At 33.6% G+C, this 18,045-nt stretch overlaps 1 protein-coding gene across 1 annotated transcript in view; it reads left to right on the top strand.

Annotated features, from left to right (window-relative positions):
- The window catches only part of MCPH1 (microcephalin 1), a 122,607-nt gene that overhangs the window by 12,035 nt on the left and 92,527 nt on the right, over nt 1-18,045 (top strand). The window contains exons 7-9 of the mRNA XM_021551276.3: nt 1,904-2,908; nt 9,742-9,848; nt 17,133-17,170. Of these exons, the coding sequence (XP_021406951.3) occupies nt 1,904-2,908; nt 9,742-9,848; nt 17,133-17,170 (1,150 nt within the window). The remainder of the gene's footprint in view (nt 1-1,903; nt 2,909-9,741; nt 9,849-17,132; nt 17,171-18,045) is intronic.

The raw sequence follows: 18,045 nt of genomic DNA, 5'->3' as shown, positions 1-18,045 counted from the left end.
GTCCTACATGGTATCAATCTTTTCTGCTCTTAACAGTGATCATATATAGAACACAGAGTGCACACCCAAGAGTGTGATGTGGGAAGCTTAAAATAAATCTGAATGAGGGTAAGACTTCAAAGAATGGAAATGTCTTCCAAATTTTCAGCTGAAAAACATGAATTTGAAAGTTAGCCTAATGTGTTTTTCAGATTAAGTCGTCAAGTTTGAAGAAATAACACAAATAAAAATAAATCAGCTTTTTAAATGTTTTATGGTTTTAGATGGATTAAAATAATTTGTTAGCAAGGTAAGAACCTCATAAAATTATTCTCATCAAGTTAGGGGTTTGTTCTTGTGTTTTGGTGTATTAGCAGGGCATAAGAAAAGAGATTGTGAAGTCTGTTGAACTACATCAGTGAACATCTTAGTAGTATTGATTATGTATGCAATAGGTTTGTGCTTCAGACCTCGTGTCATCTGTCAGTTACAGGGGCAAAAAGCTCAAGTCAGATGCTGGCCTTGATCTCAGTAGAAAAGTGAGGAGATGGGAGTCTTTAGAATTTGTAATGAGGGCCATTAGAGCAGTTTGCCTGCTCTGCCTTCTCCCTCAAAAGGAAGCTATACACATGGTATTTTGAGGTGTTATATTTTATTGACATCATATAGGAGTTCTGTCATGTTGGCTTACCTAAGAACACAGTAGGTATCTTGCAGCCTGCAACAGCTTGTTATGTCTTCATGCAATATTAGTGACAAGTGATAGCTGAATACTGGAAGTAGCATAGCTGTGCCAGCAAACTTTTACTTTGGTAGATTAGTTATGTGCTAATGAGGTAGAACATTGTGATTTGAGAGCTTTGCCTTGCATATATCCTTCAACTTTGCAACTACACAATGTAATTTTACATTAAGAGCAGACCACCAATTCCCATGACAGCATGCAGTGTATGTTCCATCTCCAGTGCTCTGTGACAGTGTCCCCTATATTTGTGCCTAAGAGATATATGAGATTGGTCAATAATGGTTTAGAAAGTTCAAGAAGCCAGGATTAATTTGAGAATTGAAGCTGACTTCATCAGTTATCAGTATAAGAGACTGATCATATCATGTGAAATTTCTCTATATATATTTTATTTTTCTTAATATAGATAACTACACTATAATGTTTAAAAATATTGTCTATATTTAGTAATCAAATAACATCAAGAACTTACAGAAGGAGTATTGGTGTGATGTTACACTCAACAGCTACTTATGCAAAAGCTTCTCTTGCAATAATCGTGTAGAACAACAGGATTTAAAAAGAATGTTATCAGAAATAGCTTGTTTCAGAGGAATTTATTGTGAAGAGTTATGAATAGATTCTGTGTGACACAACACAAATTAATTTCATAAGAATAGCTACAAGAAATAATTCTTTATCACATTCTAATTATTTTTAATGCATGGTTTTGATGTATGTGATATGATAGTATGGTGTTGTATTTAATTCCATCTTAACTGCAAAATCTTCAAGGTGGTACTAAGGTTGTGGTAGCAAAAATGATTATTGAGTTTCCACTTTTACTAAAGCTAACTTTATCAGAATATCATCTTGCTTTCTCTACAAATGCAAGAGGAATAATGAGTTGCTCTGTTGTTCTATTTCAAGAAAGCAGAATGGGACTTGTGGGTGCTTATGACCAGGTAACGGGACACAATAGCTAGAACTGTCATAGGTTCTTGTTAGCACAGAATGTGCTTTGTTTCAAGTCCATTTTCTGTTCAGTTTTTGTTGACTTGCCATATAATATCCAGAGAAGTTGCCAAAACTTTTTTTTTTTTCCGTTCAATTCAGTAATTCCATATATATATCACTAAGAAATTGATACTTTCTATTTTGTTCAATATATTTTTATTGCCACTTGTGTTTTTTTTGCAGAAGAACAAATGGAAGACTGCTTGAACTCAAGTTGTGATTATCTTTGGAGAACTGAGACATTAAAGGGACAGAGAACAGAGGTAGCAGAGCATGCCTGTGATACTTGGACTGATATTCATGTGTCCATGAGTACATCAGTGAATTCTCCATCACATGGCAATGAGGAGAAGACATTAACACCAAAACGACATGCCAGAAGTTTAACAAAGGAACAGATTATACAGCCCATTTTGGATGACAGATTGTCTTTAGGAAAGAAAGATTTAATGCTTCCAAAGAAAAATCAGAACAACAAGAAGAATAAGACTACTTCAATTGCAAATGAAAGTTCTGTTCTTGAGGGCTTTGGTCATATTACTCCTTCCAAAAAAATAGTCCAGTTAAATACTGTTCCTGTTTTGATTGACAGTCTCTCTAATTCACCTATGAATAGCAAAGACTTAAATGCATATTCACTGAATAAAAGCTTCCCTGTTGACAGAAATGATTGTGTTCTTGAAGACAAGAGGAGGAAGAAAGGACAAACATTACCAAGTTTGAAGCTGGCTACCTCAGAACTGGGTGCATCAGTCTCTAAGGGATTCTTGCAAGCAGTTACTACTTATAGCAAGTCTTACTGCACTGAAGAGGCTTCTTATGAAGACTTCTTTTCATCATGTAATTCAAATGAAAATGCAGGACAGATACAAGTTCCAAAGGAATCACAGAATCCTCCTGAAATTTGTTGCAAAGACTCTTTTACAAACATGGACCTACATGATGTGAGTTTCTGTGAGCTACGTAACACTACTAAGATAAGTAGGAAGACATCTATTTCAGTAAATGATTTTCCAGGAAAGCAAAAAATCAATCTAGCTAAACATCCAGGAAGCATACCATTAAATATATCAGACGGTGAAAAAGATCACACTGGAGAAGCTCTAGATGCTGATGATGTGAACAGGCTGCCACAGCATGCTCATGAAAAATCCTACAATAGTGTAAATGTCTGTGCTTATACTACTGGTAAGTTACTACATAGAGCTGGAAAATCAAAAGATATCATACTGCATTAAATATACTAATGCAACTAAATTGCAAAATGAACTGCCATTCCAAAAGAAAAAATACTTCAGAAACACACCAAAAGAAGAAAATACTGTGATACTGACTTAATTACTGAGTCAAATAAATGAATGCATAGAATCCAAAAGAGCACCTATTTGTTTTCCCATACCTTACAAACACAAAACCATAAGAGATAAGGAAACTGCTCACTATACACAACAAAAGTAATGTTGAGCCTTGTTTCTTTTAGTCTCCTAACTTTCTGTTGCCATTCAAAATCTGTTTAAGAAACCATGGTCTCATCATAGGTTCCCTTGTTCAAACTATTTTTACTCCACAAGTGAAAATTGTTACCAAAATTGTTACCAAAATCTCTGGTGGAAAAAAGTATTGGATTTAGCAATGTCTTATTTGTGTGGTGAAATAAAACCTGCAAGAGTTTCAATGTAAGCATCTTTTTCAACCATTACTTTGAAGCTGATCTTAATTTTTAATTATAATTTTAAGAGTATTTTTTATGCGTAAGCATTTTCAGGTTGGTTCAGCATAAAGTATTTTTATGTAAATATATACTAAAATATTGGATCTCAGGAACTTCTCTGGAAAATGCTCCTAACTTGCATTGGAATAATTTTCAGATTTTGATATTTTGAACTTTGTCAAGCTTTACATGGGGTTGAATATTTGTAACTATAATTGTGTATTTTAATTATTTATATATTTGTAACTATAATTGTGTATTTTAATAATTTATCTTCCCTAGAAAAATCTGTAGTAGTGCATCAATTAATTATAAAAACTAATTATCAACTTAAAGGGCTAAGCAAACTTGCTATCAGACTTATGAAATCCAGTGGGAATGTTGAACCATGACTGTGCCTATACATGTGAATAATAAGCTGCTGAACTGTGAGCTGCCATTTTAAGTTTATTACATCTGTATTTTAATAACTGGAGTGTATAATTTTTTGCAGTTTTTAAAAAAAACATTGGATGCCGGTGTATGTTACACAGGTATAAATGTACACCCATAAATGACAATTTTCTGCTCCAAGTGATAGATGAGCCGTGAAGTAGAGGTTCTATTTGGATCTTGTTCTCCCCAAGAAGGAGGTGCTGCTGAGGAATGTGAAGCTCAAAGACAGCCTTGATTGCAGTGACCATGAGATGCTGGAGTTCAAGATCTTGGGACAGCAAGGGCATGCAGCAAGCTTACTACCCTGGACTTCAGGAGAACAGACTTTGTCTTCACCAGGGATTTGCTTGGTAGGGTACCATGGGAAAAGATACCCAAGGGATGACATTCAAGGATTGTCTCTTCCAGACTGAACAACAACACATCCCTGTGAAGAAGAAATAATGGAAGAATGCCAGGAGGCCTGCATGGATGAAGGGGGAGCTCCTGGACAATCTTAAACAAAAACAGGTAGTTTTCAAAGAGCAGAATCAGGGAAAGGTGTCCTGGGAGGAGCACAGAGAAATTGAACAGCCACAGATCTGATTAGGAAGGTTAAAGCAGTAAATCTGGCCAAGCATATGAAGGGTAAATTAAAAAAAGCTTCTTTATGTGCGTCAATCACAAAAGAGAACCTAGGGAAAATACGGGTCCTCTAAGGAATGGTATAGATATTTACCCAGGATTTGGAGAAGGCTGAAATATTCACCATGGTTCTTTGCTCCAGGCTTCACCAGCAAGTGCGTCAGCCATGCCACCCATGTTGCAGCAGGTGAAAGCAGGAATTGGGAGAATAAAAACTGCCTGCTGTAGGAGAAATCCAGGCTGGAGACCTCTAACTCTGGAGCCCCAAGCACAAGAAAGAAGTTGACCTGTTGGAACAAGCCCAGAACAGGCCACAAAGATGATCAAAGGACTGGAGCGCCTCTCCTATGAAGACAAGCTGAAAAAGTTGGGGATGTTCAGTCTGGAGAAGAGAAGGTTCTGAGTAGAACTAAGAGCATCATTCCAGTACCTAAAGGAGGCTTACAAGAAAGCTGCCAAGGGACTTTTTGTGGGACATGTAGTGATGTGACAAGGGGGAATGGTCTTCAATGAAAATGAGTAGATTTAGGTTAGATGTTAGGAAAAAATTCTTTACTATGAGTGTGCTGAGGCACTGGAACAGGTAGCCCAGAGTTGTGGACCCCTCATCCCTAGAAGTGTTCATGGTGAGGTTGGATGAGTAATCTGGTCTAGTGGAAGGTATACCTGTCTATTGCAGTGGAGTTGGAACTAGATTATTTTTAAGGTCCCTTCCAACCCAAAACTATTAAATGATTCTATGTAATACATGAACCCACTGTATGTGTTTTTTGCCATATGTACTAGAAGATGATTCTTAAATTGTGTAGCTCCTAGTGTCAAAGAGTCTGCTTTCCATTATACAGTCATGGAAACAAATAGGGAAGGAGAAAAATCACAGAGTATTCTGAGCTGGAAGGAAGGGACCCACAAAGATCACCAAAGTCCAGCTCCTGGCCCTGCACAAGGCAGCCACAAGAATCACACCATGTGCCTGAGAGCATTGTTCAAATGCTTCTTGAACTCTATCAGGCTTATTTACTAAACTTAGCTATTACAGTTAGTTTTAGATTTAATTAAAATTTTTAAATTCCAGCAATTAAATTATGATCACTGTTCTAGCGTGTCACACTTATTTTCATGCTGGACAGTGTTTAAAATAATAGATTTTAGAGAACAAAAAAAAAGGAATAGGATTCAGCAAACATAAGTTATCCAATGTTGATACTTTTTTATCCTTTTTGTTTGGAAAGTCTAAGTCTCACTTTGTGTTTGTAGTGATTTTAATAGTATTTGTGTTATATGAGTGATGGCCATTTTTGCAAGTATGGTATATTCAGCTTCATGCATCTTTCGTGTAGTCAAGAAGGACCTCAAGTTTGACAGCTCGAATGAGATCACTTAAAAATGGAAGGAATCAATAATGTAAGGGAAGTTGTGATTTCCCTCATAATGCAAGTTTTGTGGTAGAAAATGAAAAAAATCTTGTATTACATTTACTCCTGTGATTCTCTATTATGGAATAATTGATTTTTATTAATTATGAAGTAAGTATTTGCTTTTTAAATTAAATGTAAGTTGCTTCTATTAGTAAAGAAATTGTAAATTGGAGGGTTTTTTTCTGTATACTGTACATTATTTGAAAGCTGGTAAATCCAGTATATTCTCAAAAACTAATGAATTCTCTTCATCATATATATATGATCACAAGTAATCAAATAGCCATATCAATTATTATGTCTGTTTTAAATATCAAACATTTTTCTTGCCTATTTTTTTGTGATTTTATCAGTGGCACTTTTATCCAGTATCTTTAATGACAAGAAGATTTAATAATCGTTTTTTTTTCCATAGACTACTTGGAACATTTCATTTTAAAGTAGAATATGCGGGCTAATCTGAAACCAAATTTTCAAGGCTTAATGCTGATGCAGTAGCAAGCTTCAGGCTCCTTTGTAGGGCACATTCAAGGCTGCCCAGTTGTTCTGCTGAAATAAATACTGCTACTTATGTTCATCTTGCTCATCAACAGGTCACATGACTTTTCATCTGCAAGCTACAACAATAAATAATAATGGACAAGGAATGCAAGAGTGTATTCTGATCTTTTATCATGCGAGAATCATTTAGAAATTTGAACTCAGCCTTACTTCCAGTCTTAAAAATAAACTTAAGGCTTATCTGAGTATTTTTTATATATTTATGGTAATGTGGAAGGCAAATATTATCTTAATAGGCAAAAAGACTTAAACTAAGACCTATTGTACTGTAATTAATGTAGTTCAGTGTTAAGCTGGAAAATCTGGAATGTCATTCTGTTATTTTGTTCAAGAAATCATTGTGTTTAATTTAGATTAATGAGTTTTACCTGAGGTTCTTGGTGTTATAGGTGTTAATGCTGGTAAAATACTGTTTCTGTCTTCAAAAGCACATGTGAAAACTTCTTTAGGTTTGATGTGCCTTTTGGTTTTTTTCAGCTTTGGAGGAAGATAGGCTCACTAAAAATATTTTATAATGTCCTCTATTGACATTTTTTATGTCCTTTTAAAAAACAAATGAGGCATGAAGAACAAAGCTGTTTCTTCCTTGATTTCTTATTTTATTTATTGTCACAAAAAAGTTGAATTGTAACTAATTACTAAATCAAAAGAGGACAAGTATTTCTGAGTAGAGGAAGAGGTAAAGGATTATTTTGATGTAGTCAAATTTGCCAAAGTCTGATGGCAGTTGTCCTAGAGCACAAACTACATAAAACTACATAAAATTTTTATAAACCATTAACAGGCTCTCTCTGAGGACCTGGGGTGGGGGGCACATATGTTTTCTGAAAACTTGAAGAAATTATGTTCTGTATAAATAAAAACTTGCTTGCCCATGGTTCTGTAATATCTACAATAATAATAACAACACAAGGTATTAAATATTCTGTGCATGTGTACCTGAAGGATTACTAATGATGACAAATTTGGACTTAATTCTTTCATAGTTAGGGTAAATGCCTCTGTGGATAAGTACAAAATAGCAGATACAACGTGCCTTAAGTGACACTTCATAACAATATTTTTGAAGTAGAGATCTATACTATAGAAAAATATTTTATTAGATAGATATGGTTTATTTGGTTGAGCAGAACTAGCTCATTTTGCCTAATCACTGCTTTTCAGTTCAATAGAAATATCAAATGGAATTTTGAAGATAATATTCTGGTTCAAAACTTCTCATTGGTGTTAAAATGATCGTGAATGAGTAGGAGCTTAAATTGCAAAGTAAAATCACTCTAATTTGTGATAATGCTTCAGAGGGCTCAGTTGTTCATTTTGGTGCCAATCATTGAGCAGTGTTTTGGAAGAGAATTTAGGGGATCTAATTGACTGCAGTGGCAGGAGTTACCTGCATATTTGAACTTAGTTTAGGGAGAATTAACACTGGATGCAATTGCTTCAAAAACTTCTGTCAACTTTAAAGTTCTCTAGGAAAAGCTACTAAAGATGAAAACTCATAATCTGTGCTTGAGTGACTGCTTTAAAAAGAAGTAATCAGGAAAAAAAAGAAAACAGTGAAGCTTGAAACCTATAGGATGGAAAAGCTGAAAGGTGCTTGAGAAGTGCTAATAGACAGGAATGGAATAGCAAAGAATAGCCCTTATTATCTGTGAGCTGATAATCAGATATAAGGGACGTTATCCTCTCTTCCTGCTTTCCTGTAAATATGAAGAATCCACAGGAGCGAACCCAAACTGGAAAGAAGTCCAAGAATACAGCTTTTAAGAGTTTAAGCCCAAGTAGGACAAGTGCTGTGGAGCCTGAGCATTCAGGCCAAGAGTAGTAAAAAGAGTATTACACTATTTTAAACTGTTAGTCCCCATCCCAAGCTACCCCTCAAAAAAACCCCAAAAACCTGAAATAACCTAATGGAAATTAACAGCGATTACTTTGGGTAAAGCAGGGGAGTACATGATACTCTTACATCCTATGCAGTCATGTAATTTGTTTTATTTTTTAAAGATTTGAAATACATCTTTTAAAGTTCTGGTTTTTATGGAAAAAGAGGTAATTCTTTTCTTTATTGTGTGGCAAGAGGCTTTATCCTCTTCTACTTGCCATCAGTCTTCCTCAGATTGAAAATAAAATTAACATAGCTATTAGTTATCTCTTTATTATGTGACACTATATACCTAAATACTGAATTTAAATCAACAGTTATACCTGAAAACTAGGTTTACGTATATTACACAAAAATTTCTACAATAAATTTTGACTAGTTTAAAGATTGCAGTAAAAGAGAGTAATCATACTGGATTGTAATTTGATGTTCTGTCATCTCAAGAATTAAGAGTTTAAGTAGCTGACAGAGGAAAAACAAATTATTCTTAGTTATATATGCATACTAAATAGGGATAGTGCCCTTCAGTATTTTCCAAAACTTATCAAAGAAACTTTGTTGGCAGGAGATAAATTTAGGTTACTTTAATCACTAATTAAACTTTCTTTAACTGATCTCACCCGTTTCTTTGAAATGAAAAATGAATAAATGCTCTAAAGTAAATGCTATTGAATGACATTTGGGAAAAATTCTCTCCCTAAATTTAGAGTAATTAAAGCTTAATTGTTTAAAATATAGATCAAAATTTTTCATCTTAGGCAGGCAAGCTAATTTCTCAAATGATTGACAAGTTTATTATTTAGTTCTTAAAGTCATCCTGACAGAGATGAAGAATTAATAAAATACATAATGAAAAATACTTGGTTTTGACAGTGCATTCTTATGGATGATTCCTTTTTGTATATAATTGGTCTGATATGCCTTTATGTGCACAGAATCCTTGCCTGCCAACAGTTTGCTAGATTTGCATGCAAAATGTTTCAAAAAAAAGGTTCAGACCTCTGTGTCATTTTAGACAAAGCGTGTACTGAAAGCATTGATGTGTCAGTAAGAAAAAGAAAATCTAGCCACTGAAGCTTCATACCCAAATGTCTTGTGCAGAGAAATTGCACATTTTATAATAAATGGAAAGCAATTTAGCAGATTCTCTACTTGTAGTTAATATATAGTTTTCAAAATATAGGAAATTGGGAGTTTTACAACTGGTTTATTTATAAGAGCAGATACTCAAAGATTAAATCAGATGCTTGAGTGTCATTCCTTTTCCCTAACTGAAATGCAGTGAAGGATCTTAAGGGTACATACTGCTGTGCTATGATAAAATAATTAGTTGCAGTCTCATTTCATAAGAGTGCATTTTTCATTTTAAGTTTCTAAATCTGGTTTCTAGGTGATGAAGATGAAGAGTGTCACGTTACTGATGGCTCTTGCAAAATTTTTAACAAACAAAAGAATAAACACACTGGGGGTTTAAGAAAAGCTGGAAGACTCCAAAAGGTCAGTTTAACTCAACATTGCTTTGTTAGGCTAGTTCATGGAGGATCATTGAGTGTCTTTGTATTTACAAAAATTAAAATAAATTCTCTTTACAGTATAAATTTTAAAACTTTTCCCAAATCTCCCTTTTCTTGAAATATTATGCTAATATTCTTGGTCTATAATCATAAAAATGAGCGCTCTGATAACTTGGCGGTGGCTGAGTTCATGCCAAGCTGACATCATAAAAGAGATTGGTAAGCCAGTTCAAACTGAAAAAAGCTAAAAAGCCACTAAAGTTACCTGAAAATTTGCCTGTCCCTTTTGGAAGAGTTACTAAATGCAGCAGTTTTTAAAAATTTGTTTTATACTGGGTCATTGCCAATGGATGTTTCTGCAGAATGAAGATTTATGCAAGATTTTTCTTTTTGATTCTGGTAAATTTCTTAATTTTGTATTTGAGCTCAGTTTGGCTATAAAAAAGGGAGAAAGGATTGAGTTATCAGTGAGTCATTGTTTTAGTGTTTTTCCTTTGTAAAATCTTTTAAAGTAAATATAAAACTGATCAGGAAAATAAATATTAGTTCTTTTAATCAGTAAGTAGCAAGTCACAATTGAAATGAGTGCTAAGTTCTTTTGAGAATGGAAAGTCATAAAGCACTAAAGGATGTCTGCTCTTGTTAACCATATAAAATAAGTTAGTTGTTTCATTGGTAGATACTGGTGGAGTTTCAAAGAGACTGATCACAGATTTTGAAACTTTTTTATGCAAAGGTTTTGTGCAGGTGCAATTACCAAGTTGTTTGACATTTTAAACATCCTGAAGATTGGATATTAATTTCCATGGAACAATGGTCTCTGGATTAAAAATATTATTTGACTTTTCTGGACTTTACTCCTTTTGACTTTTTAAATTTTTTTCCCTTTATTTTCCTAAATATATTATGTGTAAAATTAATAACTAGAATGTGTAAATCACTCTAAATGCATGTCCTAAGAAGCATTTAAGATAGTGTACTCTTTAGGCTAAAGTATCTCTCCAGATTAGTTTCATTTCCTGGTACAGAAAACTGACTAAAGCTGTTATATGTAAATCCACAAACCACACTCAATGGCTCTTTCTAAGGCTATTTGGAGAAAGTATGCTTGGACATTTGTCAGGTTTATTGATTCCTTCTCTAGTGAAATTACTCGACAAGAGCATTATACATCAGTGCTAATTTTGACTCATTTGTCTTAAGATCTCAACATAGCAATTATAAACTGAAGAGAGGCAAAAAGCAATATGAAATTCTTCTTTATTATTCCCCTTTTTCAGATCTGCCCTTAGAGTCAGAGGTATCTTTAAATGGTTCTACATGGTGTCTGCTTGCAAAGCATGGTCTGTGAGGTGTTTTAACAGTAGCAAAGCTAAGTAGGTGCTAGAGAAAATACCTATTTAGTGTTTTCACATGGCTTCTTTTATCCACCCATTTCAGCTTGGTGATAATACCATTTCACTCAAATATCAATAAAAATAGCAGTACATAGTTTCATTCATGTCATGAATGCTTTTGAAACTTATTAGAAAATGTTCCTTGTCATCTTGACTATGCAGATTCATATGGAGACAATTTTGGGAAAGGACAGGGTTTTGACTGAAAAGTAAAAAAAAGAACTTCACAAAAGAGTGCAATGTGATTAACCAGGTGCAATGTCTGGCAATGAGACAGTTGCACTGAAAAGTTTAAATTTTAAGAGAATATTTTTCTAAACAAAATCAGACTATGTAAATTTTTGTAAAAATTAGTCTCTCTCATACCAATCAAAATATGTTCATGAAGCGTTATAAAAGCAACCAAACATTATACACCATTTTTATTTAATACTTTTTTCCAGTGGCTATGGCTTAAACACTGCAACTTTTTGCTGACTTTTGGCAATGTAAAAGTTAAGTTAGAAAATGTAAGTTAGTTTCCTTTGCCTAAAGAAAAAAGTGGGAGAGAAATGGTGCAAATATTTTTTAAATTATTATTTTATTGAACTGTAGTATTAGAAAGAATTTCCTAAATATAGTTGTTAGCTATGATTGGTTGCATGTGAAAAACTCAGAATGTCATTAAGTCATGAACTCTGACACTGCTAGTCTGAAAAGTATGAAACTATTCATTCACTTTTATCTTGCAACAGAAGTTCTGGGGGTTCCTATGTCTTCAGTTACAGAATTTCTCATTTTTTTCTTTTATTTGGCAGTGAAGGAAAAATGACGCCCAGGCACCTGTGACATCATGTAATTTTTCTGTCCTCTAAAAGACAAATTCATTTTTTCATCTTTCCATGTGACAATACTGGATTTGGTTAGGATGGGTTCGTTTTTTTGCATCTTTCTAGGACCAAAGCATCGGTACTATGTTTGCTGAGGAAATTACAGTTGAAATTGACTTTTGCAGCCAGAGGAAACATGAAAAATGACAGTATCAAAGGACTGATAAGAGAAAGGTCAGCTAGAAAGTAAATTACAGCTTTGAATAATTGCTGTTTTAAAACACAGAATAGTTATCATTCATTACAATTACCAGTTATTTTCAGCTATGAACCACAATTATTTGTATAAATTAATGTAGTACTACTTATAAATTATTTCTATAAACAGCCTTAAAGTTTTGGATCCTCATTGCAATCTTCTTAAATACAAGCAGAGTGAAATTAATATTCCTATGCTACATATAACCCTGTCTGTCTTTTTGTTCATGTACTAATAAGACTGAAGATTGCTACTTCTGAAATGCAGTTGTAAAGATCAAAATTCAATATAAGGGTAGGAAACCAATTTCAAAACCATCTGATGGACCTACAATAGCCAGAGAAAAAAGGGATTTGAAGATTATAAAACAGATAGTATAATATACTCTCCCTTAAACTATCTTTGCTCACACATGTACTGTTTTCTTCCTGCCCACCTCCCACCCTCCAAAGTCCTGTATCCCCTGCATATTGGCCAAACCACTTAGAGTATCTTCTGAAGTTGAGGTCTTTTTTCACTCCACTCAAACATCTGAGTTTGAGACAACTGTGAGGTTTATTTCTTTCAGAACTTAAGTCAACTCTAAGGCACAAGAGGAAAACTTGGACTAAATAATATACAATTTAAAAGGGCTTTAGTTGAAATAATTTCTTGAAAAATATTTGAGACCTGGGTCTTGATAGAAAGATAAAATGAGATCTAATATACATAGGCTGGAATTTAAACAGTGACAAATCTAAAACTATTCCTATCAAATTAATTCTTCATTCTTGAGAGCTAGTCTGAGAAAACATTTTATGGTCTCATTTTTATTCATTTGTCACTTATGAAAAAGAACTCATGACACACGTTACAAAGCAAAGTTTGAGTTCATCTTTTTGAAAAGCAGGTTGTACAAAATAGGACTTTTTTCTTCTTGTCCTTCAGCTCCAAGAAACAGCAGCTCAAATTTTGAGAGGTTAGATACCTCTTTTGTGGTGTAGGTCAGTTAACAAATAGGAAGTATCACTTTTAAGTACTCCAGAGCTTTGCAAATACTGTTTCCTTCTAGCTACTGAAATGAATGTTCTGTATTTCAGATGACTTAGAAACATCTTGTTGTTGGCAGACACTAAAGAAGTACTTAATGCTACAGTGCTTCAAAGAAATATATAAAGGAAAGCTGAAGCCATAATTTATAACCAAGTCTGTATTCTAGACCTCAAAAATAATTCAGAAAGAAGCGTGTGCTCTGATTTGGAATATGGATATGCAACTCTTCAGGATTCAGAGATTAATGATAAATAAAAGGACCAGTTAACTTAATACCACCTTTTCCAGTGTTTTATTAATAATAATCCTGCTACAAACGTGCATTATAACTCATAATGATGCTCACCAGATGTCTTTTTGCTGGTCAGAAAAGTAAATGCTCTTTTTTTTTTTTTTCAATAAAAGCAACATGTAAAATAAAACAGACACAAAAAGCACAGAAGAAAAATTGCATAGTAGGGGGTGGGGGAGAAAGCAATTAATTTGAAAAATGTAGAACTGAAAATTAGAACATAGTTTGGCTAAGTTTTCCACTTGGTAACTGTAATTAAAGAGTACTGCTTGTCTTATTGAAGCAATAAAACAAAATATTGTCTGCTTAGCAAATGACCTTTAACTTGCAAAAATATGCAGTTCTGAATGCAAACGAAATAATAGCTTGGAAGAAATTAAATTTATTTCTGGTTTCTACATTTTGTGTGCACCCTTCTGCATTCATGAGTCTTTGAACCACTTTGAAGTGCACTGACAAGACATTTGTTGAGAATATTCACTGCATCGTCTTGTACATGATGTGTTGTAACATAAAAGCTACAATTCAACGGCTGACCTTGCACGGTTGTAGATTTCCTGATTTGTGTGGATCCACTATTTTTACTTACTTACTTACAAGGTATTAAGGAACTCCTAACACACGTTTCTGCTCTGCAGTTGAAGAAGCAGCTGTAGGATCTCAAGCTGTACTGTCCTTGGTTTATAGTATTGCTTCTTTTTAAGCCAAGTTTGGCAAAAATAGTGATATGATTAGTAATACTTCCATAGCATTTATTAAGAAATGCGAGGAAGGATATTTTTCTGCACATTCTGAATTGACATATCAGGATCTACTTTAGAGCTATTATAAGACAAACACTCTCAAGAACCTAGTGGAATTGTTGTGTGTGGATTTAACTCCAGACCTTTAGGCAAGGAGCTTGATTGTGATAGCAATGGGGCCTGGCTTCAGGTAATATAGGAGAATGTCATGACCATGCTGAAATATGCACATTTGATGTAGATGAGTTTTTCCACTCAGAAAGACTGGACAGAACAAAGCAAAACCTTGTTTTTAAGCTCTGTCTTTTGCCTTCCCAGGCTGTTACATCCCAGAGACCTTTAACACTCATGAATTTACAGAGATCCTACAATGTATATTAAGACAGTATGAGGCATATACTCATAATAATGTGGCCTCACATCTGATTTTAATCATCTGACTGAACCTGTGCAGGAATGAGCAGTCCTTTTACTGCAAGAACCCTTACTCAATGTGTTACTAGATGTCTTTTTTTGAGTGTTTATTGTCAAATTTTGAGTGTATGTAACTTAATGCTAGTATATTCATATTATGATAGGTATATTTGACATATATTGTTGCATTGTCATTATTTTTGCTCAAATTCTTTGCATATAAAATTCCAGTGTAGAACGGAGTTGGAACTTTCAAGAGCAGTTAAATGTGACTGCTTGTTTGGAGTTGGAAGTAAAGCAGTAGAAATTCTTTGGGCTAAGAATAGAACCAAATTTGAGCAAGATAAGTGCACATTCTTTTTAGCTATCAGGCTAGCAGTAGAGTGAGACATCATCAGTAAGTATTGCTGACAACAAGTTAGAATTCGGAAACTTGTATTTCCAAAAATGCTGCATAGAATTTCTTTCAAATATTTCAATGCAAAAATTTCATCTTTTTTTCTTTTAAAGTTTAATTTTGTTTTATTGTTATTTGGGCTTACATTTTCACATTGTATACATGGTCTGTTTGAAGTATTGTAGAGCTTACATAGTGTGGTCTGAGTGCATGTTTATCATTAATCTTAAAAATTATTGAATATGCTTCATTATGTTACTTCTGAAGACTATAGTATCAGGATTTTGTTTTTTAAATGTACACAACAACAATGAAATTGCCACATGTATGTTGAAATTACTACTGCTTGTTATCTTTATATTGTCAATGATATCTAAATGGTGTTCTATTTATGCAAAGAGTGTTCATATAATGAATAGCCACGGTGCACATTATTAGTGTACATTCTGTTAGTCTAATAGTCTAAACAGGTATTTCCAGCTCTTTTCTTAAATGTGAGAGATTACTTGGTTGTTCAATAGAGAACTGTTCTGTACTGATGACAGAGGTCAGATGGAATTACATCAGATTTCTCTCTTCTGTTCTTTGATTCATTACAGGGTAAAATTAATTGCCCTGAAATATTTTTTTTGTCTGTGCTCCCAATTAGAAATATTTTTGTACTCTTACCTCAGTGCATTACTCAAAAGAAACTGAATTTTAGTGGAGACTTTGGAAGTTTAATACTTGTGGTTGTAGTAATATATTGGGGTCCATTTCATATGGAGCAGTAGCTATATGAAGAAGTACTTTAAATTAATATACTGATTTTTAAAATTAGAAGAAGGTTTTTGAAATCATTGTATAAAACTCAGTCAGTCTTCTTTTTTTCTACAAAATCAAAATGTTTGTCTATATACATCTCTCTCTCTCTCTCTCTCTCTCTCTCTCTCTCTATATATATATATATATATATATATATATATATATATATATATATCTTTGTGCATGTTTATATAGCTACAAGTAATTCTTAGCTAAGGTGATCAAAACATCTTCTTACATATATTTTTTGATGACCATGTTCTATGTAGTTATGTATATCTCTGATACTGCTAAAATTGATGTTCTGTCCTGCCTTTGTGCATACTGTAGGCTTTCATGGTCAATGGTGATGAACTTCCTCCTCTTCTGACCTCTGTAATAATTATTCTTCCCAAGCTTATTTGAAGTCCAAATGGGACAAACATTCCTGCTTCTCACATAAACTACAGGTAGTATTGCAGAAGGAAGGAGTGCAGCTTATGATGTCTCAGAATTGCTGGTTTGAAGATTGCTGTATTCTTTGAGTATACCTTGTTTGTGATATTATTTGGACAACTTTTATTCACTAGAAAATACTGAAGAGTGAAAGAATGTTTTTTTAACCTTCACATAAAATACTGAAGTTGTACCAAAGCCCCAGAAAAAAATATCAAAATAAAAACAAAATCATTAAAATGATAGTTCTTGTTTCTGAAGCATCCCAGCTGGTTTCTACCTTTCTTTTGGAAGAAACTGGAATTTTAAATTACAGGTTTTCTTTGTTGTGGATAAGCTTCCTTTTCCTTTCCATCTGATGAAAATTAAGTAGATTTGTGTGGCATCTCAGGCTGGAAATCTTTTGCATTTTGCTTTTACTAAAAAAAGCTTGCATTCCTATCTTCTGCTGTATCATATGCTTTGACATAAAACATGGTTGAAGGGTTCTCCTTCCTTCCATGTCCTCAAAGTTTAATATTGCTAGTATATGTGTTAATTACTACAGACTTTTCCCCAGGTGATATTATACTTATTAAGTAGTTTGCACCTTTTAACACAACATTTTCTAATTTAGGGTTTTTTTCAAAGGGTGGGGTTTTCTTTAAAGATTTTTTATGTTTTCTTGTTTCTTTCATGTCTCTAGCCAACAAGGACACTAGTTATGACAAGTATGTCTTCTGAGTAAGTATTAACCATTTTGACTCCTTATTCAGCCTACCATTTGCATTTGAATATTGATAAATTACAGAAAATTAAATTTATCTTTGGGCTATGTACTTTATTTCATTCTGTATTCTTGCTAGAAACTTGTTCGTACATGTATATTTTGTTGTTATTTGCACTGGATATGGATGTTTTTGTTGCTGTGGTAGAGACTGAAGTAGTTCCATAGGTGAGTTCAACGGGGCTTCAGAAAGTCTTAAGCAAGTTTTGAATTTATGTGAAGGCAATGTAGTAGTTGTATGTAGTGAATGGTTCAGCCCAACACAGGGTTTTCTCCATACATTTTAATTATTTCTATTTAAAAATTCATAATTTGAAACATCCGTTTAAAATGTTTTATTTCATACAAATAGTTGCAGAATACATATCAGTTGTAGGCTTTCTAGTGACTTAGTTTCAAAACATTAGAAGCAGCTGCCACTGCATATTTTGGGGAAGAGTTAATAATTTTCTGGCATGCTCTTATCATTCTCTTAAAAGTCTTAAAGTGTAAGGAACATCCAACAAAAATACAATTCCATATTTTATACTACGCTTACTTACAGTTTTTGAATTCTTTTTCAAAACTCAAGATATTTATACTACCCAAAAATCTGTTTCAGGTTTGCTGTAACATAATGTTGACAGTTGCATAGAAATAAATACTCAGAAACAGCACTTAGTGGCTATGTTTTCAGAAGTTTTTTGTAGAAGGTCATCAGTAGCTATTAACAAGTGTACTTATATATGTCAGGAACATAAAATATAATTAATATCTTTCTTCTATTTGATGTGACTGGATGCTGGTAACACCAGGGCTATAAAGTGAACCTCACAAGTCATGCAATGCAGAA

Source organism: Lonchura striata, chromosome 3 (genome assembly GCF_046129695.1).
Source record: "Lonchura striata isolate bLonStr1 chromosome 3, bLonStr1.mat, whole genome shotgun sequence".
NCBI lineage: Eukaryota > Metazoa > Chordata > Aves > Passeriformes > Estrildidae > Lonchura > Lonchura striata.
Note: the sequence above shows the minus strand (reverse complement) of the source record. Positions and strands in the feature narration are given on the sequence as shown.